This window comes from Triturus cristatus, chromosome 9 (assembly GCF_964204655.1).
Source record: "Triturus cristatus chromosome 9, aTriCri1.1, whole genome shotgun sequence".
NCBI classification, from domain to species: Eukaryota; Metazoa; Chordata; class Amphibia; order Caudata; family Salamandridae; genus Triturus; species Triturus cristatus.
Window position 1 is genome coordinate 928,397,152 of NC_140592.1, and position 23,397 is coordinate 928,420,548.

Consider the following 23,397-nt stretch of genomic DNA (forward strand, 5'->3'; position numbering starts at 1 on the left):
AGGGATTAGAAATGATCAAGCTACTTCATTCTAGCCATGGCATATGTGCAAAACAATGCCCAACTTGGAGACTCACGCATAATTTAGAGTTTTGAACAGAGCACCAGTGTAAATCAGTGGCACTCCTGCCGCACCAAACATGTGGTTCCCACTCCATTTAGAGGAATTGGGAACTGCTTGGTCTCCATTGGTGGTGCCTCAGCTAGCTCTGGTGGAAAAGCCGTGACCAGGAAAGCCTGCCTGCTGGTGCTGGGTCACCAGATCATATGGATAGTGATGGCTGTCCTGCCCTTTATTGTGCAGCGGGACCATGACACTATTTCACTGCCAAGCTTCTTCCTGGGAAGAGAACGCAAACACTGGAACCCAAGGTGCAGGGAGAAAACCCTTCTCACCAGGACCATTGTATTTTTCTTTTTTTTCAACTTTTCAGCTCCTGCTCTGGGAGTTTATTTTTTCAGAGCAAAAATATTTAACTAAGTAGGAGCCCACTCAGCAAAGTTAAATGCGCTCAGTAGAACCCCCACGTCGGCTGCTCAGCTGGAGGCACTTATATCCCAACTTGCTTGGCAGAGATCTTCTAATTTGCAGGGCAATTCCTTGCCAGAGGAGCAGAGGCCAAAGGCTCCGCTGAGGTGGCGGGCTAGCAGGCCACCCAATAAAGTCTTGATGACCCCACTGATCCCCCATTACCCTACCCTCTGAGATCAATCTAATATATCAATCATTTAAATACTAACACTCTTTCAGTCAGATCCATAATTTATAGACTGGACCACCACACCATAAACTGTGTGCAAAGATTATTAAAATATTATGGGCACAAAAATGAAACAGGTCATTTTATTTATCAGTTCCTCAGTGCACTCCAAGGTACAACCTAAAGTCTTCTGGTAAAGTCTCACAGGAGGAAGAAGCAATATCAGAGGTCAGCTAAACATATCATATGATGTCCTCAGCGTGATAAATTATGATGCCTTATGATTGGCTAAATGTGCTTCACCTGGACTGAATAATTATCTCCACATATTTTACTAAAATAAAATGCAAATGAAAACAGAATCCATTCTATGCCTTGCTTAAAAACAATTCAATACACGCAGATTTATGCAAAATATTCAAAGAGCATAGAGGAAAAAACAAAATTTACCTTGAGGTTTGATTGAATCATCGGGAGCCACATTGGAATAAGCTGCAATGAGATAGGAAAGCTATTGTTAGCATGCTGTGCACTGCATTTATTATTCTAATTGAGCATTGAAGCAAGACTCTCTTCCTGTCTAGATCAGCAGTTATTTATATACTCAAACACGCGCCAATTTCCCGGTATACCACAGCACGTATCATTGAATTAAAAGACCATATCTTAATTCATGTATTTATTAAATTACGTTTCTTTGCAAGGTCTAACCAAATGAGAGCGTGCCCTTGGCAGAACACAACGGTGGGATTATAAAACATGGATGAGAGAGAGCGAGATGGAGAGCGAGAGAGAGAGAGAGAGAGAGAGAGAGAAGAGAGAGTGAGAGGAACCAGAGGCACGGCAGGCAGCGCACGCTAACAGAGCTGCGTCAGGTTATAGGTAGCCTATGACAATTAATATCTCAAACAGGGGAGTATTCACACCTTTGTAGAAAATCAGAAGTCTGAGAGCATCTTCTGCTGTCTGAAGACATGAGAGGAGAACAATTCCTTTGCGGTGATTGATGTGGTGAACCTCTGGAATACCCAGTAACAAATGAAATGTTCGTCATCTTATACGTATTCTACCAGTTATCCCCTGTTTACCATGGTCGCAAGAGGTTGCTTCAATGCAAAGTCTTAAAAGTTGGACGGCAGTATTGGTGCATGTTATGTCCTCACACATTTATTGTGGGTTGGTCAAGGCATGCATAACCTACCAGGCTCATTCCAAAACCTACCAGGGATATTGAGTAGAGGATATATGCTATATTTTGAATATTTTCCTAGCACTAAATCCCCACTGGACAAACCAGTGCGAACTTGACCCGAGGGTATTGGGGTGCTTTACATGAGCACTAGATTATGTTAGACAATGTCAAATTCATTTTCATAGGCACTTGGAGATTAAGTGATTTGCTCAGAATCACAGGATGTTGAGCCACCGCTGAGATTCCAACGTGGATCCTCCGTTCCAAAGCAGTCAGCCTTGGCTATTAGGCCAGGAGGACACAGATCCTCTCCAAAATTGGAGGAACATATAGATTTTGAATTACCAGGTTGTAGCCTACTCTTCCTAGGTATCTGAAACATGTCAGGTATCCAAATCATACACAAAGTAGAGCATTGGTAATGCTCTAGAATAAAACTAGGAAAATTGTCTTAGTTTGAGTGAAAATCAGAATATACCATAGGAAATAAAGGGATCAGTCCAAAGACTAAGTATATCTCTGTCAAAGAATCTATAATTAAGAGTTTTCCTTGCTAAATATAATTTTGTGATGCAAACCTGGATTCACACCAGTGAGGGAACAAGTTCACTTCCCTTCTTCCATTTGGCATTTGTGGGAGCTGCCAGTCATAAAGATCACATCAATCCTTTGGTTATGAGGTAGAGACAAATAAGATAACTTGCTTTAGTAGAAGCATATATTATGAAGGACAGCAGTCAAGATGTCGACTTGTTCGATCTTGGCTTTTTAAAACTTATTAAAATTTTGATTTATGTGGGTGTTGTGGGATGGCTAAAGAAAAGATGGAATTACTTCACTAAAATGAGAGGGTGTTTATGAAGTGCATCCACGCCAGAAGGTTACAAGTGGAGTAACTCACGGGTACGGTTCTCAAGTGTTGGTGTAGGGAGAACATTATATCTAAAGGTGAAACACTCAAAACATTTGGAGAATGTTGGCCTGTTCTCCAGATCAGAAACATTGGTGAATTTCCATTTAGGTCAGAAAAGAAACATACAAACCAAAGAATACTTTATCCCATTGATGCTTCACTTATTCCGTTTCTGTTCCAAGCAAGGCAGAATCACACCCCAACCTGACCCCCAACTGACTGAGACTCAGTTACACCTGTCCTCTAGCACGATTAAGTTAAACATCAATTGAAATGTAAGACTGCAAATAGTTAATTGAACGTGGGTGGCACAGTCTTCAGAAGAACACTACTTGTCATCTTTTTCTGATGACTCTTGCATGTGTAGCATTTATTGATAGAAATCATGTCTAGAAACCAAGCAATCTTCAGCTTCTAGAAAAAAGCAGAGCATTAGGGGCTCATTACGTAGCGGTGATTGGGTCCGACCGCCATGCGTGCGGTGGTCCCACATATACAATTATGATGGGACCGCCACCGCTGCGATCGGATTCCGCACCTTTAACATTGCGGCAGTGGCTGCTGACAGCAGCACCGCCGCGATGTTCACAAGAGCATGTTGTGTATTTCACTGCACTACGTGGCAGGCACTACACTGTGACTGCCACTAGGTGCAGTGAAATGTAGAGGGGTACCATGGGTACCCCGCCAGTGCACCCACACCTCCCCACAACACAAGGTGGGCCCGCAACGGGCCCCTGAAGACATTCTCCGCCAGCCTTTCAATGGCGGTTCAACCGCCACAGAAAGGCTGGCTTCCACCGGCATCATAATTGTGCAGGCTGAGCCTGCTAGGCTTCGCCGCCATTGTGAGCATGCTGACCGCTCCGCCAGGCAATCGTGATGATTGCTACCGGTGGAAAAGCGGCGGACAGACTTTCCGTCCGCCGCGATACCCACTGCCATCATAATGTGGTGGGGGGTAATTCTCATGACAATGGCGGAACGATCGCCGGCCCGGCGGTGGCTATTTTTCCGCCATCGTGATGAGCCCCTTAGTGAGAGTTTTTAAATTGGCCCTGGTAATACAGCCAATAATCTTGTGTGACACTATATTTTTGTTAATCTTTTATGTGGGAGAATTTAAGCAGGACAGTGAAAGTGGGCAGTTTCAGAACATCCATTTTGCCCACTTCTAACTTTAATGATTTTACCAGTGGTATTCTACCTACAGTTGATAAGGGTGAAAACATTTTTTCCAGGATTTGTCCACCTAGTCATATTGACTAATCGTCCCCTTTATGCAGATCATGATAATACAGTTTATGAAGTGTTTCCTTGTCTAACACAGGGTTGAGAGGTCATAGTGGCGATGGCCTTGCCTTTCTTTTGGCACTGCCTCTGATTTTTCCTTCTCAGGACTGCTCTATGCAGAATTAATGGCACGATAGAACATCTGAACAAGCTGTGGGCATTAGTCCTAAAATAACTATTTGAATCCTTTTATTTATGATTGTTTGAGTGAAATGGTGAATTGTGAGTGTATAGTCTTCTAAAATAAAAACAAAAAGAAAAGCAAGAGAAAAAAGAAAATAGGTGAATATGGGATCAAATGGAACTCAGTAAATGTGAACTCCTTCAACGAGGAAGCATGAAGCAAAATAAAAATTAACAGTAAGTAGCAAATTGTTGGATTGTCGGAAAGTATACTTATTAGGTACATGAAATAATGTGATAGCTAACAACCACGTAGAATACTTTAAAGAACAAAGCTCATCAACACCAGATTTGGGTGTTTGGAATGGCCAATACGACCAATAAGCCTCTAAAGGTTTCTTGCAGCATTCTAGAACCAGCAAACAAGCCTTTAGAGACATTAATGGTTCGATCTAGTGGGTGTAGGAGCCTCTAAAGCAGTGAAACTGGCCTGCTGAGAAGTAGATTTGAGAATCCACAGACAAGGTTAACCCCTTACCTTCATAAAAAATATCAACATTGGGCCTGAGCATAAAAAACATCAGAAATCCCCAATTGCATAGGCATTTTCTAAAACTTACAGTGATTTCTAAAAATCCCCAGTGCACATCAAAGAAAGCTAAGATGTTTGTGGTCCCGTTTAGAAAGTGTCACAGACGCCAAGCATGGCACTCACATTGATACTGAGCAGCTATTCTAAATCAGGCACTAGTCCGGGGCCCTCATTATGAGCGTACTCTTAATTCTGATGGGGCCGGTAACAGCACTCACCAGCCCCATCAGAATTCTGGGATCTACTGAAACACAAGGGATCTCTCAACTTTCACCTAAAGATCTTTAGGTGAAGTCCACCCTAAAATGAGGAATTACTGGGGGGAATTGAACTCTGGGTTACAGATTTCCTAATACCTCATTCCTTAGTGATTCCACAGGGTCCAATTCATAATCGCTCTGGTTTTTCCGACTGCTGGAGTCACCAGTACCACCAGTTTTGGTAAATTTGTTGGTGGGGAAAATCCAGTCTATTTACTAATGACAAATAACAAGTGCAGAGCAAAAGGGTTGCTTTTATAAGACACCTTGCTGCTATTTTGAGTTGAGTGAAAATCCTTGCTAATATAGATTCTGATGTTTTGATTCATTATCTTGGTGGCCAAGGATACTTATTTGGTGTTACTTTATGACTCGCATGAAGGAATTTCATGATCTATTTTATAAAACTATCAGTATTGTTATGATTATATGTATGCTATCTTTCTAAGACCTGAGCTTGTAAAATCAGTGCAACCGCTCTCTAAATCTGTCCCAGCCCTATATCTGAAGTTGAGGCTTGTCCGTCAGAGCATGTGAGGTCTGTCTAACTTAAGAGACAGTTCTGTCCCTACCAGCGATTGTGAAACAGGGGTACCTAAAAACACGTATTTACAAGGGAGACTATTGGAAAAGGAAAGGAAGTAAGAGGTATCTTGTCTGCAAGTTTTGAAAAATAACAGGGGCCATTTCTCATTGCATAACATTCTTATTTGAAAAGCCAGAACAAGGTATACATTTATTTCAGTGCTCTTCGTAAAATATAATGTTAGATGCACCATTTGGCAGCATTCCTTAAAACATTATCAAGGGGAGAAGAAAAGAGGGGAAAAGAACAAAAGGGAAAAATAGAGTGAGAGTAAGGGAGGCGTCACACAATTGATAGAGAGTTGGGGATTAATGAAAAAGGTAAATAGCGGAAGATACAGCGGGGCAGATAAAATGGATAATGAAGATAACTAAAAGTGATGGTGATATACATTAAAAGACAACGAGACATGGTAAGTTAGAAGTTACAGGCACAGCTGGCAAGCTGACAGTAAAAAGTAAATATTCTGAAAGTGTCAAGCGGTACTAAAGGAAGGAGCAGCAGAGCACGTTAATCACAATGTTTCAGCACTATTTCAGCCCAATGCCACAAGCAAGCTAATTTAATCACACCAACAAATTCCTGGGAGGCTCCACTATCATCATCAAATCAGAGCTGAAATGTGATTTAATAAGTCTTGTAATTGCTCTGTCTCCAACAGACTTGCCAGTGGATCATCTTAACCTGTCAATACTGATTATGGTTGTTTATGGTCTTAAGAAGTGTAATTGGTAAATTGCAAACCCTCATGTCACTCAGTGATATATTGTTCCTATTACATTTTGTGAACCACAGATCCGTTGAGTGTGGTGCAGCTTCCTGCAGGGTCATGTTCATGAAACTGACTTTAAACATGTCCTTTGGTATGCAAGGCGGGAAGGGGCAATTGGAAGCCACGTTCAGTGACACACTCACAAAGCCTCCTGTTCTGTACACCGAATAGCAGATCATGGCAATGCATTGCCATTTTGTGACTCATCCAAAGTGCAACGTGGCCATTTTTGATTAACCTCAATCAGAGCTGAGACCCAACAGCAGTCGTAATAAACATTATAATATCAACCCATACTATGCTGTCAATGCCAGTCTCATTTTCACACCAAGTTATCATAGCAAGGAAGTCCAAGCAACACCGGAAGGGCTTTGAAGGAGGAGATTCTCACACACGTGCAGAAACATGTGCTCTCCAGACCTGGCCATGTATCCATCCGGCTTCTTGTTACACCATCTCCCACAATGGCTCTCTTCCAGAGATGGAAAAACCAATCTGAAAGTTAGTAAATTAGCTTGTCCTATATGATTTTACAATTTATCAAGCCAAGCACATAACAAAGAACCAGATTTTCAAGATCCTAGCCAATTTATTGATTTCTTTGTCATAAGAGTAACTAAAGTTTTTGCTCAATTACTGGAGTGTGATAGTTCTATTTATTCCGCCTTGTCTTTCGAGTTGACATCTTATACACATGGTAAAAGGGTGTTTTATATTTAAAGACTTGAATCACTAGTCGTTTGTTTATGGTGGAATGCATTTACTTTTGTCCTAATCCACCCCCTTAAGCAACAGTTTAGCTCAGATAGAATCTGACAGACATGGGTCCTGATTCTTCAACTATGATTGGTTTGTAGCTCTCAAAAAAGATGGAGTGCTAGAATTAGAATGTTTTATTCTGCAGTCACAAGCTGGTTAAAATCAGGTCAACATTGGATGTAAATAACCAAACAGACTTGTTGATACACATTTGGTGAGGATGTCCAATACACCCTCTTTTCAGCTGCCCTACTTTATTCACATTTCGGGTAAATACAATTTTCAGCTATCAGGACAACGCCCATGTTGACGGGTTCACCCTATTTCGTGTAATCTCTCCCACATAATTCCCACTGGCATCTTTTCAGTACACAACTGCCACATCAATCATTATGTTTTTTATCACCAGCATAAAAAGCTTGCAAATAAACGGCAAAGGCGCTGGGAGACCACTCCCATCATGTGGGAGATATTAGTTATGCTTTTTTCCTGTATTTGGACCCCGCTGGGGGTGGGGGGGCTTCTCATTGTTCCGCAGAGGATGCCGAGGTCCCTCCTTAAGTTCTCCAGCTATTCTGGAGCTTTAAATGATGCCCTGAGGTCAATGACTGACCAGCCAATAAGTGATTGAATACTCTGTCCCACTTACATTTTTCTCCAGCTGTCCTGGAGCCCGCTAAACTTAAAATGATGCTCTGAGGCCTATGACTGACCAGCCAATATGTGCTTGCTTCTCGGTCTCATAATTTTCTCCAGTTGCCCTGGAGCCCGCTAAGCTTTGAATGATGCTCTGAGGTCAATGACCAGCCAATAAGTGCTTGGCTCTCCTTCTCACTTACATTTTTCTGTCTCTGCACACGGATAAGCATATTTCATTGTAAAAGTTTTTGGCAGACAACTTACAAAGCTACGGTTGAAATATGGCTGACGACCTATTTTCACTGCACGAAATAATGTGTCGGAAACTCAATAAATTATTTATTTGGATTCACTGAAAATTCTCCAAGGGGCGTGCATGGGTGGAGAGATGGCGTTTGTCCAGTGTTTCTTGCTGAAGGGAAGCGTGAAATGGTTCAGGTGGATTAAACAGCGGAAAATGAAGAAAAATGCTGCATGGGTTTATTCATAACTGGCCTATGTATTAAATAGTTACTTATATTTTTCTGTTTATTATTTCGTACATTAGTTGGTCGTGGTAAGTACTGTAATAGCTTTAACTGTATTTTTGTTAACTATATAATATCAATAAATGCATTTTAAAATAGCATTGAGAGAAATGCCCACCACATTAATAAATCTTAAGGTAGTGTATCACATGTGGAACTATTTTCTCACGACACTGTGGCTGGTCAAAGAGGTCAGTGATGTTCGGCTCTCCAAGAAAACAGCACTTTGCCACAGCACTATACATCCACTACCAAAAATTGAATTTTTATATTTATTCCTTGTTTTTTGCGTCTCATTTGAGTGGAAACGTGTTACCCCCATCTTATTGGCGTGATGGCCCTGAGTTGACAGTAAAATGAAGCAAACACCCGATGGACTCCCCGTGCAACAACTCTACGCACAGGATTTGCCTACCTTCACAAAAATGGTGGAGTTGCATTCCTGCAGGGCTTCCATTAAACTGATGACATGAAGACACACCATTTCCACCATCTGCAAAAAAGAATGCGTTGGCAATGTTCAGTTAAGTCGAACAGCCACATCAAAAGGCAAACAGCTCGAATAAAAACAAACCAATGCACTCTTTTATAAAGAACACTTCCCCCCTGTTAATAAAGTTATGGCATGCCCCCTTCTTTGTAATCATGTAAAAGGTGTAGTATCCATGCGATGGCAGCAGTCCCTAAAGATCTGGAAACACAGCTGTTGTCATTGCACCAAATAACCATCGCTATGTATTGCTTTTTCCACAGTTGTGTTCAGAGATGTGCACACATGAGCTACCGAAGATAACAACATAAGCTGGTCGATGCATGCACAAATGTCGATTGACTGCTACATCACAAAGAGGCTCTGAGAAGTAAGACATGCTTTGTGACTAAAAGCTAAAAGGACCTGATGGACACGGGGAGGGGGGCGGGGGGTATTTCATAGGGATTCATTACCACTCTAAATACATGTAGACTGTCCCGGGTGCCGGGGTTTGTGCAGTAAAAAGAACACCAACATGTTGCATCTGAACAGCTAGAATGAGAGTTTGCCATAAACGACATTTTATATTTATCCTACACATCACAGAGCCCCTTACCAGACTTTTACTAGGGTTCTCACGTTATAACCAAAGCAGATAAGAATAGTCCCATTGCTAATCTTGGAAGGTAGGTATTACAGTTTTCCACGTGCCACTACTGAGCGAACTGCAGTCCATCCAAAGTCAAGCAGCTGGCATGGTCACAAAAACTCTTAGGCTTGGTTCTTCTTCTCCTCTTTTAGAAATATTACGATGGCTGTCAATTCAGGGCCTTTTATAATGTGCTCTGCATTGCCCACAGATTTTTCTATGGAAAAATTGCTCCCTTTGCGGCAAAACCCTTGAATACATTTTGTCCGACTGGATCACTTTCTTCAGCTAAGTCACTACTTCTGGCTTTGTGAGGTTTCTTGGGTCTCACGTACAGGGTCCCATGTCTTCAGTTCTTGCTCCCTCTCTGTGAAACACTTTGCTGCTAGATCTAAAACTGAGCCACAATCATTTGCTCTTACAGAAGTCACTTTACAAGGCTTTTCTCACAACAGACAATATGAATTGCCAATCTCCTTCCTTCACTCAGTGATAGCACCAAGAGGCCCTCTGGGGTGAGGGTTAGTGCACCTTATCATGTTGCTAATAATACAACAAGAAATGGAAACAGTGACCATGCTAATGTTGTCAGAGAAAAGTCCACTTTTAGCTTCAATGATTTCTTCTGAAATTGCCACAAGAGTATCTTCATTGGTATCCCAATTGCTCCTAAACACTTTTATGGTTTCATTCAACCATTATGGACTTTTTCAGAAGGTTGTACGTGTTTTCCAGATAAACAAGAATGCTATTGTTTTCTGTATGTAGGAAATGTGTGGTAGGTTGAGCTAAATCGTCTGTTTTGGCTTTCATGAGTTTGATAATTGAGCAGCAGACTTGGCTTGTTAAAAACACAGATGAGCACAGCAGTTTGTTTAATGACACACCTTAGCAGAAGTGCCCTGAGTAAGGCTCCACCAGAGAGTGTGAATCTTTGATTGTAAACTTTCCTTTCATGTGTGATCTTCCTTTTATGCTGTGTCAATAAAAATCTACTAAAAATACACTCTGTGTGCAATACCATGGCTGGAATTAGTGTTTCAGGATGGTATCTCCTAAGCAAAATCCAGTTACCATGAGGTTTTGTCCCCGAAATGGGAAATTACCTACGTAGCCTCGATATGCTGGTTATTTTTCTCCACGCTTAAGTGTATACTCACAACAAATTTGGCTCATATGCTCTGATAAGATGGTATATCTGAACAGGATCCAGTTGGGGTCAGGACCCTGGGGTTTGTGGGGTGTTGAGCGGCAGTTCCTTGGGTGCCTCGAGGGCACTGCATGTTCCCACTATAATAATAGGGGTTGGGTGAGGGCTAGACTCAGCCTCCACTAGCCGCCCCTGAATGGACGTCCCACCAAATTTACCCTGTGCAGCCCACCCTTTTAAAACTTGGCCCGGTTTTACCACATGGTCATTTGGAGTGCGTCAACACTGAGCCACCTGTGACCCGAGGCAGCATTATCGCCTCTGCGATAGCAATACCCCAGTTCATAATGAGGGTCCTAGTGAGGGTCCTTTGTGGCTCTCTTCCAAAATGGATAACATATTTTTTCAGGCATTTTTATATGGTATTAAAAAAACATCATTTACTTAAAGCTTTATCATCAGAGGTTGCAGACAAGTCACTGAGTTAGTTCCTTGAAAAGAATACTCTTCAAATTGCATCGCATTCCAGCACTTTAGTGAATTCAAGGTGTGGATTTGGTGGTGGGGAGAAGTGCTGCATTGAGTTCTAGATGGGTGGGGGGGGGGGGGGTGACGTGAATACTTTGCCTGCGAAATTAAGCCTGAAGGTGAAGTTCAGGTTTATGGTGACATCATTTTCAGCAATAGAAAGATCTGCCCAAGATAGGCAGGTATCGAGGCTGCTGGGACAATTTTTTCCAGCGTTGACTCAGGGCTGCTGCTAGCCAACAGCGGCAGTCTCCACTCAACAGCCTACTTCCTGCTGCTGCCGGAAGGGTGCTGTGGAACGTCTGGAACAGGGGATCGTGAGCATGTATCTTGAGCGGGACTTTGCAATTCAGAGAGTTGGCTAGCAGCTGGCAAGTGGCACACTCGTAGACCTGAGTGGCAGGAACGTTCCTTTTGCCACAGAGGGCATCTTTCTTAGCCTCATTCTTTCCCTAAATGTAACCAGATATTTTTGAATCTGCAAAAGTATATTTAATTTAAAAAATAAACATAAAATACGATTAACACAACCCCAGTACTACCGGCAGTCCACCAGTGTACATAGAACATCCTCAGGCAGGGGAAAGGGAGGTCCTGTCACCATGCAATTCAAGAAGTGCAGCAGTTAACCTATTGTGATGGCAGTTTCTTGTGAAATGGAATAGGAGGGGAAATATGTTCCATGTGAAAGAGAGAGAGTGCAAGACGAACCAAAGAACACATTAACTACCACACAAATAGGCAATGGTCACGCAACACTACAATCAAGAGAATAGATCCATAATAAAAGGTGTTTATCAGTCAAAGACAGTTAAACAAGCGTTAGCAAATCTAGTAGGTAAGACTTTAATGTACTAATGCATGCAAACTGCATTTGTGCATGCCTGTGTTTTCATGTGCTGTCACATTAAAGCTACACCATTTGGCTTGCCAATGCTTGTTTTAATACAAGCAGCTAGACTGTGTGCTCTATGCATATGTCCGCGTGTAAACATATATTTATGGATGCATGTATAACTTGTGAATAGTTAATGATTAAAACATCTTAAAAAGCTTGCTGCAAACCAACAAAACAAAAAAGCACTACTTTCAACATACATTGCATATAAGAGATAAGAAAATTGAATGTGAAATGATTCAGTGTACTCTGCAGATGTAAAATAGTACCTTATGCATTATTGACCAAGCATTCATTAAGAAGCCAACGATGGGTGAGAGGGAAATATTCCTCTGGATGCAGTCAAAGCCCCTTCGTACATATATTTTAAAGCATTTGACACAATACGTCTAACAGACAGCAATGTTGTCAAGACAGACCTAAAAGCCTCCAAAATTAAATTATGTCTGTTTGAAAAACTATCATCTCACAATGTCCTTCAGGGACAAGGCCTGTGGGGCAGAGTCTAGTAAATTCAAGCAGTAATATTTATTTTTGTTTTGCGATTTTCTGTAGCGAGAACATCTTATCACACTGGGTTTCAAAATAATTCTAGAAAGGTTAACTAAAAAATGCAATGTACAAGATGGGATCGAGCCAGCCTGTGGCTTAAATGGAGGGAATGCAACTGCTTGGGTACAATAGCATCTTCACCGTTCCTTGTTCAGATAACAAGACAATGTGAATATTCTACGTGAGCATCCAAAATCTATCATGAATCACATCCATGTGGGTTGTCCCCAAAATCCCATGGGGGTGGAGGTCGGGGGGTGGAGCCACAAGAAATATATTTCCGTTCATTGCTTGGAATGGAAGATTTTGACTCTTCAAAGGGAATGGAAAAGCTAATATTTCAATCATTTTTTTTCTTTATTCTTTTACACCTTTAGGAAATTAAAACTGTTTATTAGCATTCATGCCTCACAAAAGAGAAGCACCGCTCATATTCTGGATAAAGCCACGATATTCCAGGCACAGTTTCACCTCTGGTACCCAGAGTGATTTCACAGGGCCTGATTTATATCCATAGATAAGCTCTGGGAGGATCACTCCAAGGTTTGAATTCTGAATGTGGAAATATAATAGAAAGGTAAATTTGGACATTCAACTTTCTAATTTCTTTATTTACAAAGAGTAGCATTTTCCTTTGAAGAGATCCCTTCCTCTACATCCCTATTAAATATGAGGGTGTGCACTCTTCATTCTCACCGGGGAATGCGGGAATCACAAGTAAATGTGCAAATCTTTCCAATGAGGGAAACTGCTGGCATGTCAGAATAACGCATACACAGAGGCAGCTCTTCCACTAGGGCAGATGAGTGCGAGAAAGCCAAAACATAAAATGGTAATAACTTTTGGTTACTACCATTTTATGTTTCTTTGCGTATTGTGGGCGGGCGGAGCTGGGCTGGAGTGGTTTGTTCACTCCTGAGTGCACAAAGACTGTTCGGTCGGCCCTCTCTGGCCGCCCAAACCAGTCGTGCGCACTCTGCCCTTCTCCATGCCGGCTGCATTGAAGCCCGCATGGAGAACATGCCATCCCCTACAGCCCCTGGCTGGGCGGCGTCCTGTCCAATCACAACGCTCCACTGGAGCGCTGTGATTGGCTTAGGGGAGGGAGCCTGCCTGCCTGCTTCCTGTTCCTGTCGAAGGCAGGAGAGCAGGAGAAGTGAAGACGCGGGACCCAGGACGGCAGAAAGGTAGGTTTAATTTTTTTATTTTTTATTATTGACCACCCCTGCCGCGCACCTCCCCTCCCTGTGCGACCCCGCTCCTGCCCCCCTACCCACGACCCATGCCGGCCGCTAGTGCGTATAAAGAAATATCACCTGCCATTGTGTCCTAAAACCTGTTTACAAAAATATCGCCCCGTTTGGTGTCAATTTTTACATTTATTAACTCCAGTGGGGGGACTCTCCCTGCAAGTTTTATTGAAAACAGAATATTTTATGAGCTTCTTCTTCTTCACCAACTTTACAGGTAGGGCTAATCCATGCCTACAACAATGCCACACCTAGTTCTAAATTTGCTACTGAGGACAAAGGACTATACTTGTGAAATTTTCAATTCACAAATACCCTTTGCATGAGTGACATTCCACCAATCTGTGAATCAGGACTGAAGACTAACTGTCATTACCACATTTCGTGGAGTACCTAAATTGAATTTGGGTTTATAAAATAATGTGACAAATCTGCTGCATAATCTTTATGCTCTGTACTAAGAAGTCAAACTATGTCATCACTCTAGGTTACCAATACAAGTACCAATCCAGAAAAAAAGAAGCATGTCCATGCATTGCATGGGGCTAAAGTTCTTTATGACACATAGACACCGTTGCTATATATAATCACAAATTGCACTTGCTTCATGGTAGAAGTAAGTTGCACAGCGACTACTAATCTTCATAAAAAAATGTCAGGCAATTATAATTTTAAATGTAACTAACTATCCACCATGGAAACTTCCTTGTATGACTGATGATACTGCTGGACACCAAGGAGCACATCCACAGTTTGCATAGAGCATTATTGCCGGCATGTGCGAACAAGCTATTGAGGTGCACAGTCACTAGTGCTCGTCACCTGGTCTTCTGCTAACTGTGCAAATTGTGTTCCGCAGCAGTAAAGGCATTCTGAAGGTTGCATTTACTACCAAGAGTGCCTTGGGTAGCCAAATAGTTTGCTGGATTTGGAGGATGAGACTGAGTAAGACTTTGGACCCCAGCATGTTTAACGACTCCCGATGGCCTAGCTGATAGATTGCAAAACACACACAATTGATGGACGGAATGCAGAACAAATCAAAACATTCACCCCCAGTCAAGAGATCTGGGTTAAATCCATCATTCTTTTGCTCACCATGCCACCCCAGTTTAGATCTGGCCATATACAAATCAGTCTTGACCCTGTGCCTCATGGGAACAGTCCAGACCGAGCTGCCAAGCCAGGTCCTCCCTGGACCGGAAACAAGCATCCTAGGACCGGTTTCGGGGTTTGACCCCTCTTCAGCCAGGATAGCTTGATTCCAGTGGCACAGTGAGCCCAGGACCCACGTCTGGGTATACCTGGGACACTTAGGGTGAGAAAGCAAAAGACATACAATTGATGGACGGAATGCAGAACAAATCAAAACATTCACCCCCAGTCAACTGATTTGGGTTAAATCCATCATTCTTTTGCTCACCATGCCACCCTAGTTTAGACCTGGCCATATGCGAATCAGTCTTGACCTTGTGCCTAATGGGAAAAGTCCTGCCCGAACTGCCAAGCCAGGTCCTCCCTGGACCGGAAACAAGCATCCTAGGTCCGGTTTCAGGGAATCAAGCTATCCTGGCTGAAGAGGGATGAAACCCCGAAACCGGTCCTAGGATGCTTGTTTCCGGTCTGTACTGTTCCCATGAGGCACAGGGTCAAAGATGATTTGCATATGGCCAGGTCTAAACTGGGGTGGCATGGTGAGCAAAAGAATTATGGATTTAACCCAGATCTATTCGCCCTAAGTGCGCCATTTATCTCCAGACGTGGGTCCTGGGCTCACTGTGCCACTGGAATCAAGCTATCCTGGATGAAGAGGGGTGAAACCCCGAAATCGGTCCTAGGATGCTTGTTTCCGGTCCTGGGAGGACCTGGCTTGGCAGTTTGGGCTGTACTGTTCCCATGAGATACAGGGTCAAGACTGATTTGCATATGGCCAGGTCTAAACTGGGGTGGCATGGTGAGCAAAACAATGATGGATTTAACCGATATCTCTTGACTGGGGGTGAATGTTTTGATTTGTTCTGCATTGCGTCCATCAATTGTGTGTCTTTTACTAGCTGACAGATTGGTCACGTGAGGGTTAGCCTGATAGATGTCCTGGTTGGGTCTTCCGTACACAATCACTGTGTATGAAAGATCCACCTATCCTCTTCTAAAGCACCAGATGACCGGCAGGATGAGGACATTTGGGTAGCACAGTGTTGTCAAGCTAGAGTTAAGGATGTTGATCAGCTGGTTTGCAAGTGCTAGTTGATTATTCTGTGCGAAGCAAAATGTGTTATCTGCTTTGTGACTAAGGGACCCCTTACCATGGTGGACAGACTTCAGTCCCTCCACCATCGTTTCGTACTTGGGACCGCCCGCCTACAAGTCAGCAGACCCTCAGTACGAATTACGGTGCGACCGCCACCGAGGCGGTCGCATTGCCTATGTTTTGCTTTGTGGCGGGTGCTGCTGGCTGCAGCACCCGCCGCAAAGCAAAAAAGGGACAGTTTACATGTCCCTGCACTACGTGGTAGGCACAGGTATGTGTAGGTCCTGTGTCTGGGGGCCCCCGGGGGCCCCCAGGGGCCCCCAAAGTCCCTTTCCGCCTGCATGTTCATGGCGGGTAAACCGCCATGAACAGGCAGGCAGAAAGGGACTACGAGCCCCTTCGCTGCACCGTCGGGCTCAAGGAGCCCCGTCGGATGCGTGGCGGTCGGTCTTTACGACAGCCACACACCCGCCCGCCATCATAATATGGGGGGCACCAAATTTGGTCACGATGGTGGGGATTCTCATTTTGCAGGAAATTTAGCATGATTTTTGCACAAGAATGAAAATGCCTTGCTTGATTTTTCTTTCTTGGTGTTGCAACGTCATCCTGTGCCCAGGGCCCCCCCCTCAAGTCTGGTACTGGTGGTAACTGACTCTGACTGACCCTGGGCTCTGCCTAACCAGGCCCAGGTCCAGTGCTATGCCAAAGACACACTTAGAATACAGTAAAAGCACCTACATACATTAGGGTGCACGGTGGGTTAGGGTACCGCTGTGATTGGCATGACCTCCCCTATAAGGCCCTAGTACATAATAGGGCAGGGGGATTGAAACTGCCGAGCATAGAATAGCGCAGGGCAGTTTAGAGGCCCGAAGCCTTTTCTGCACTTCCATGTGTGCACTTCTGGAGCCTGAGGTCAGTTTAAAAGCAGCCCTGTGTTGCAGGACTTCTTTTAAAATGCAAATTGTGCCTAAACTCGACTTTCATGTTTGTGGCACTTGGAAATGGATAGACTACAATGTTTGGGCATGGTAGGTAGCCCCAGGGTCTCCTTTAGGTGTCCAAGGGGTGGGGGGGTCAGGTACTTATGTGGAGAATCATTATAAAAGATTTGTATATGCCCTGGGGTTAGTGAAATTGCACATTTCACTCCCCACATTGTAGTAAAGTGCTTCTCAAAATCGACTTTTGTTCAAGGAGCACTGTGAAATGAGAATCTGCAATATTTTGATATATTCAGAACCCCTAAAGTCTTTCCTTAGTGTTCCGGGGTGGGGGGGGGAGGGGTGGGTCCTGTAGGTATCAGCAGGGTCCTTATAATCCTGTTATATAGGCCCTGGTTTTCGAGAATTGTCCTGTTCATTTTTCCATTGCAGATACCCAGCCTATAGGTTAACATTGGAAGAGGCTATTAGTTAATAGCCAGAGACAGTGGCGTAACGAAAGTTGAGGGGGGGGCCCCCTGCCACGTACACGCCCCACTCCGGATCTAATCCGAGCTCTTGGGACAGAGTATTGTGCTGTGGGGGCCCCCTGTAGCTCGGGGTCCCCCGCACCGCGGGGCTGTGGGGGCCTGTGTTACGCCCCTGGCCGGAGAAAGAAGAGCCATAAAACTAGGATTAAAGGACTCAGTAGAATGGTAATGATAAATCCAACAATATGGTATTGTTGAATTTATTCTAATATGTAAAGCAAGAAGTTATAAAACTTTGTCAAAAAGCCAAAATTCAGCCCTCTAGTGCTCTACCTTGATTGGTCAGAGTAAAGTGGATAATCCTGCCTGCTTTGAAGAGGTGATAAATGACCCCCTGGGGTTAGGAAGCCTTTCTGGGAGGAGAGGTTGCTGGGCATAGGAATGCCAGCACCAGCGGGAAGGGTAGTAAATAATGGTCTTCAAGGGAAGGCGGAGACGAGCTAGAGAAACCAGTTTTCATTTACACCTCTCCCCTCTAACCCCCCCCCCCCCCCAGCCAGATTGGTGGATTAGGGATGAATTCCCAGCTGCAAGGGGAGTGGACCTATGCAGATGAAGCCATCCTGTAGGCTAGTTTAATTAGTTCTGCTCCCTCTGCTGAAAATTCTGACATACTGAATTTTGGAAAAATAGGTCTTTCTGGGATATCATTGTGCCACACTTTGGAGGAAGTGGTCATGCTCTGGGGCGTTGCCCGGCCCCAGAGGAGACTGAATAAGTATCTGAGAGGGGCAGTGCCTCTCAGATCTGTTGCTCGAAACCTAAGAGAGCAAGAAAGCCCACCCTGAAGTGTTTGATGTGCATTTACCAGGCTTTGCACTCTGAATATTGCGCCCCTTGCACCATCTGTAACTACAGCCCTGTTGATCAAGCCTGCTTCAAAAGACTAAAGAGTGGACTCCCTGCAAGCTACAGGTTAACAGAGCTCTCCTGGACCATCACCACAAAGAATCCTCAGCCCGGAGTAGTACCAGTGGATTTGTAAAGGGTTTTGTCCAAGTGGATTGTGTAAACTGAAGTCCCAAAGTTTCAAGGACCATCTTGGAGATCCCGGACACCTTGGATTGTGTTTTGAACACTTTGGGCCCGCAAGAGGAACTTCAGGACGGAGTTCCTCATGGAATTAGACCTTCTGGAGGAGGCTGCATGACATCTGGTGAGAAATCCCCCAGAAAAGTTGCTAAGTGTGAGTTTGTCCCTGTCAGAGGCAACCAAATGTCCAAAAGTGGCACTGTTGGTTACTAAGCATTTGAAAGTGTCTAATCTTTAAAAATTCACATCTCTGGTTCCCTACAGTGGATTTGTTTTGTTTTGTTGTCATTTTAAAGATAAATATATTTCTTATTTTTATAAATTGGTGTTGGATTTTTATTGTTTCTTGTGTCTTAATTATTTACTGAATTGGTGTTTTTAAATGCTTTCCATATCTGTCTTTGAAGTTAAGCCTGCCTGTTCGCAGCCAAGCTCCAAGGGTGGGGAATAATTTTCTAAGACCTATTCTAAGCCCTATATCGTGTTAGTGATTTTATTGCCAGTGGTAAATGCATATCTGTGTCTACTAATAATCCACTTTCCAACACTTTGAACAAGGCATGTTCTTCTCAAACCACTTGAATTTTAGTGCGATGTGTACCCTCACAGTTTTTAGGTCTCGGCTAACGAAGGCTGCGCTTGCGCAGTCTCGCTCGCGATATTTAATGACTTGGAGAAGAGGGGCTTGAACCCGCCCCTCTTCTCTCCTCTTCTCCATTGGCTGGCCTCTTAAATGCTGGCCAGCCATTGGAGAAGAGGCTTGTCTCGCAAAACAAGCCCCGTCCTTTTCGGATTCGGGGGCGTGTTTTTTTGTTACTTTTCGCTGGGCGTGTTTTTCTCTCCTCCAGCCAATGGCAAGAGGAGAGAAAAAGAAAAACACGCCCCCGAATCCGAAACCGCCGCTGCCTTTCTCCGAGGCATTTCTGCTTCACCTCGGAGAAAGGCAGTGGTGTGCTTGTCCTCTCCCCCTGCCCTCGGCTCCCTCTGCCGCTCACCTGATAGATTTCCTGACCGATCGGTAACTATTCTTGGTTTCAACCACATGTAAGGTCCATTGCTTTTCATCTTTGCATGTACGCTAGCCTTAGTTCACGAATCATTACCTTCTGTACTCAGACGTGGGGCTGTTATTCTGGTTGGCTATTTATTTCGCTCGTATTTTCCATAACTAAACATATACTCTGAAGTATTTTTTCTAATCCATAGGCTGTCTTCACTTCCTATAGTTCTTAGTCCTGTCACCGTGACTAATTGCCCTTCTTCTATGTCAGTTGTTCTCGGTAACGCTCTTCTGTTGATCCACACAGAAGCCAATGGTTGCTGGCCGCTAAGGCTCTGCCCAATGAAAATATTGTAAGCAGCAGGCCAACCAATCATAGAGCGGAAAAATGGGCGGTGCATAATCCCACGGGGCCGCAGCCATTCCACTCCCACGGCGGAAGTTGAAGTTTGCTCGTGGTACCGCAGTCCGATAATTTACAGCCTGCTTTTCATTTCTCGGGCAGAGAATGTTAGTTTGCATGCGTTCCCCCTCCTGCCGGGCAAGATGCTCTCTGTTCTCACCCACGGTGTACACGGCAGCTCAGGTGCTCTCACAACCAGGACACTCCCCTTCCCAGGTGTCCCCAGCCCAGGAGCTGCCGCTAACCCTCTGGCTCTGACAGGTGTTCGAAGATCGGCGAGGGCGGATCTAAAAAGCTTACACTATGTGCCTGGTGTGCGAGGAGCAGAGTGCGGCTCCGGCTCGAAACCGGGATTATTGAGGGCTCAGTCTGGTAAGGATCTCAGGCTGGGACGACATCACAGGTACTTGCTAGCATTTGGCGAATGCAGTGACGTGAGAAAATAATAGGGCTTCCTGTAGAATGTGAGACTGATTAGAGGTCCTTGAGTCCTCTATATCTCACAGATTTTCTTTGGTCTTGGTCTTCATGGGGGCCCTCTGAAGGTTGGGAACCCTGAAAGCTTCCCCCTTAACCGCAGGGGTCTGCATTAAGCGTGTGTGATCCCCTGTTTATGTATTATCACCCTTCAGAAGAATAAAATGTATCTAGTGGTGTCACATCACCCGCTAAATTATTCATCCCGCATTCACCTTACTACTGGGATCACCCTGTTAAACGCTTAACTCCATCTGCATTTTTGGCCTATATTGTCTCATTCCACCATAGAGCCCATGTGGGTTTAGCGATGCCACTTAGTGACTATACGCGATCACAAACCGAGATCCCTTTAAGATGCTGCTGCATAGAGAGGGCGACTTTCTTCCTGTTTGTGCTTCATGGTGGGGTGGGGGCTAGTTGTACCATTCGTGGAGGCTGTCTGCTTTGTCCTGGGTAGCTAGCTATCTTTTCAGTCTCTTTAGGGTAAAGGCTAGGTAGGACATCTCTCACCTGCGATCATCATCCTATCCAGTATCCACTCCCTGCCTTCCTCCTATCCAGCTCCAGACAAACCAAGGCTCGAAGATAAAAGGACCACCTCCTAATTAATATTAGCACTTTTCTTGGAAATCGCCTGCGATACTTTTCAAACTGTATGTTGGGAGAGCGTCTGACTCGTCTGTAACATAGCTGGCAAGTAAACAACCTGCTATTGATATCTGCCTACAGCCTTGGATTACCGGTTCAAATCCCAGAAGAAGGGTGCCATCAGCCATTCATGTTTTGTCGGCAAATACATTCAGTTATTTAACCGTTGTTCGCTGACATCTGCGGTTATCTACAAGTGCTGAGGTCAAATCGCGCAAGACCGTCCCATCCATCTTTATTAGGTTGTGCAATTGAGCACTCTAAATCAGGGAAATTGCACCAGGGCCCCTGGTTCAGAACCTCATGCATATGAGCCAGCCCCGGACGCAATCTACAGGTGCTTTGTCGAGTCCCTGGCGCAGGTATCAAACCATTCTGGCCTGGCCTAATAAGCGAGTGTGCCTCTTTCACCAGTGTGTCAGCGAGGGCCTTTGCCACCATTTTGATTGATAGGTCTCGCATTTGAGAGTGATTAAGCTATTGACATTGTAAATAACAATGCAGTTTCTTTAAATGTTTTAAAAACATAAACATAAACAAAAATAATGTCATGAGCAATGCCAATAGCTCTAACTTTAACAATGCCGAGACCATTGCATTGTAAATGCTTGTTTGAGATACCAGCAAAAGGTATTTCACGTCACATTCCGTAAGCGTATTTAACGAAAAACAATTTGCAAGTTTCAATCCTCCCGGAACTGTAAACATGACGCAGGGGGCAATCTAAATTTCACTAGGTACGTTTTCTTCTAGTGTAACTTCACAGACAATAAAACCTATAAATCCCGCTGAAAAATAAAAATGTTGAATGTAATCACCCGTGTCCTTCATCTATGTCACAGCATGGAGAAAATAGTGATTTCAAAAAACCAAACGCCAATGGTGAATCTCAAACAATACAACACAAATACAACATGGAGCAAACATCATCATTACACCTGCACCTAGTCATGAGTGCCATGAACTTTGAAAGCCCCTGCAAAAGCAAACATTTAACTTGGCTGAATCAAAAGATTTGGATGTGCAGCATTGTCTAGAGCTCTGAAAACAAATTAAGTGATTATACATCATAGACTGGGACAGACTCAAAGACAACATTTCAACAAACTGTGAAGAGAGTAACCTCCCTCAAAGCCTGAAAGTATTTCTTCTTGTTTTACTTATCCGGGGCATTTGGATAATATCACCTCCCCATGTAGGCAGAGGCATTTACCTTTAAAGACCATATCTAGCCAATGTTAAAAATGAGTCATGAGGTTTTGATGGCCGCTCAAACTGCTCTTCAACTATGGTTGCTCCACCTTATCCTAAGTTTCATCTGTCTTATCGTGGTCATCTAAAGATTCTCCGAGGTTATATTACATGACATTAGAAATGTCATCTATTCTACTGGTCAGTTGTGCCAATGACGAATCTGGATTAAAAAAATGAAATAAACCTTTCATGACTTATTCTCACCACGTCTTGTCAATGGCAACTATGTTTTTCACTGACTACGTGACTAATGAAAGACCTTCAGAAATTAAAATTGCAATAATATGAATGGAAAAAATCAGTATGTATTCCAAAGAAAGAGAAAAAACATCAATAAATGCACACTAAAAAGAAATAGAAAGCAACTGGGGAGAAACATTTTAGCCTGAAAATTAGCCTAACCTGACTTTTTACCTATGAGGTCTTAGTATCTATTCTTTTTCAAATGAAGTTTACTGGTTAGCAGGCCAAGCTTGCCTAATTTCTATTCTTTTTTTAAAAAAAGGGAAAAGGTTGTTCATTAAGTAGGAAGCAAGTAATGACAGCTCTGCAAATTCTGAGGAACTCACCACCTTGTTATGTGCCATGAGCTGAAGAATGCTGGGTGTCACTCGGCTCCAGAACTCCAGCGCTGTGAGGATCGCAGTGAAGCTGAACTCGTTCTGATTCTGGACAGAGGGCGCAACAGCAGCTTGCTCACAGTATACCGTCCACAGCTGGGCAAAGATGAATGCATGGAACAAGGAGCACATGTGCAGCACAGACGTCTGGATTGGGAAACAAATGAGATGTGGCTTCAATTCAACACAAAAAACTGCTCATATATGTGGATTCATATCAATGGTTTCTTTCCAATAGTATTTCTTTAACCACCATAGCTGTTTGCCACTTTGGGTATACAGATTAGCAATGTCTGTACAGTCTGAACAATGAGGTATGCTGTGGTATACATAGAAGCCAACTTCAAAGGTTATGGTACAAGAATATTGCGATCAGA

General features: G+C 43.7%; 1 protein-coding gene across 1 annotated transcript in view; it reads right to left on the reverse strand.

Annotated features, from left to right (window-relative positions):
* The window catches only part of UNC79 (unc-79 subunit of NALCN channel complex), a 628,882-nt gene that overhangs the window by 18,982 nt on the left and 586,503 nt on the right, over positions 1-23,397 (reverse strand). Inside the window, exons 49-51 of the mRNA XM_085626482.1 lie at positions 22,970-23,167; positions 8,772-8,849; positions 1,151-1,192 (exon numbers count right to left, since the gene is read on the reverse strand). Of these exons, the coding sequence (XP_085482608.1) occupies positions 1,151-1,192; positions 8,772-8,849; positions 22,970-23,167 (318 nt within the window). The remainder of the gene's footprint in view (positions 1-1,150; positions 1,193-8,771; positions 8,850-22,969; positions 23,168-23,397) is intronic.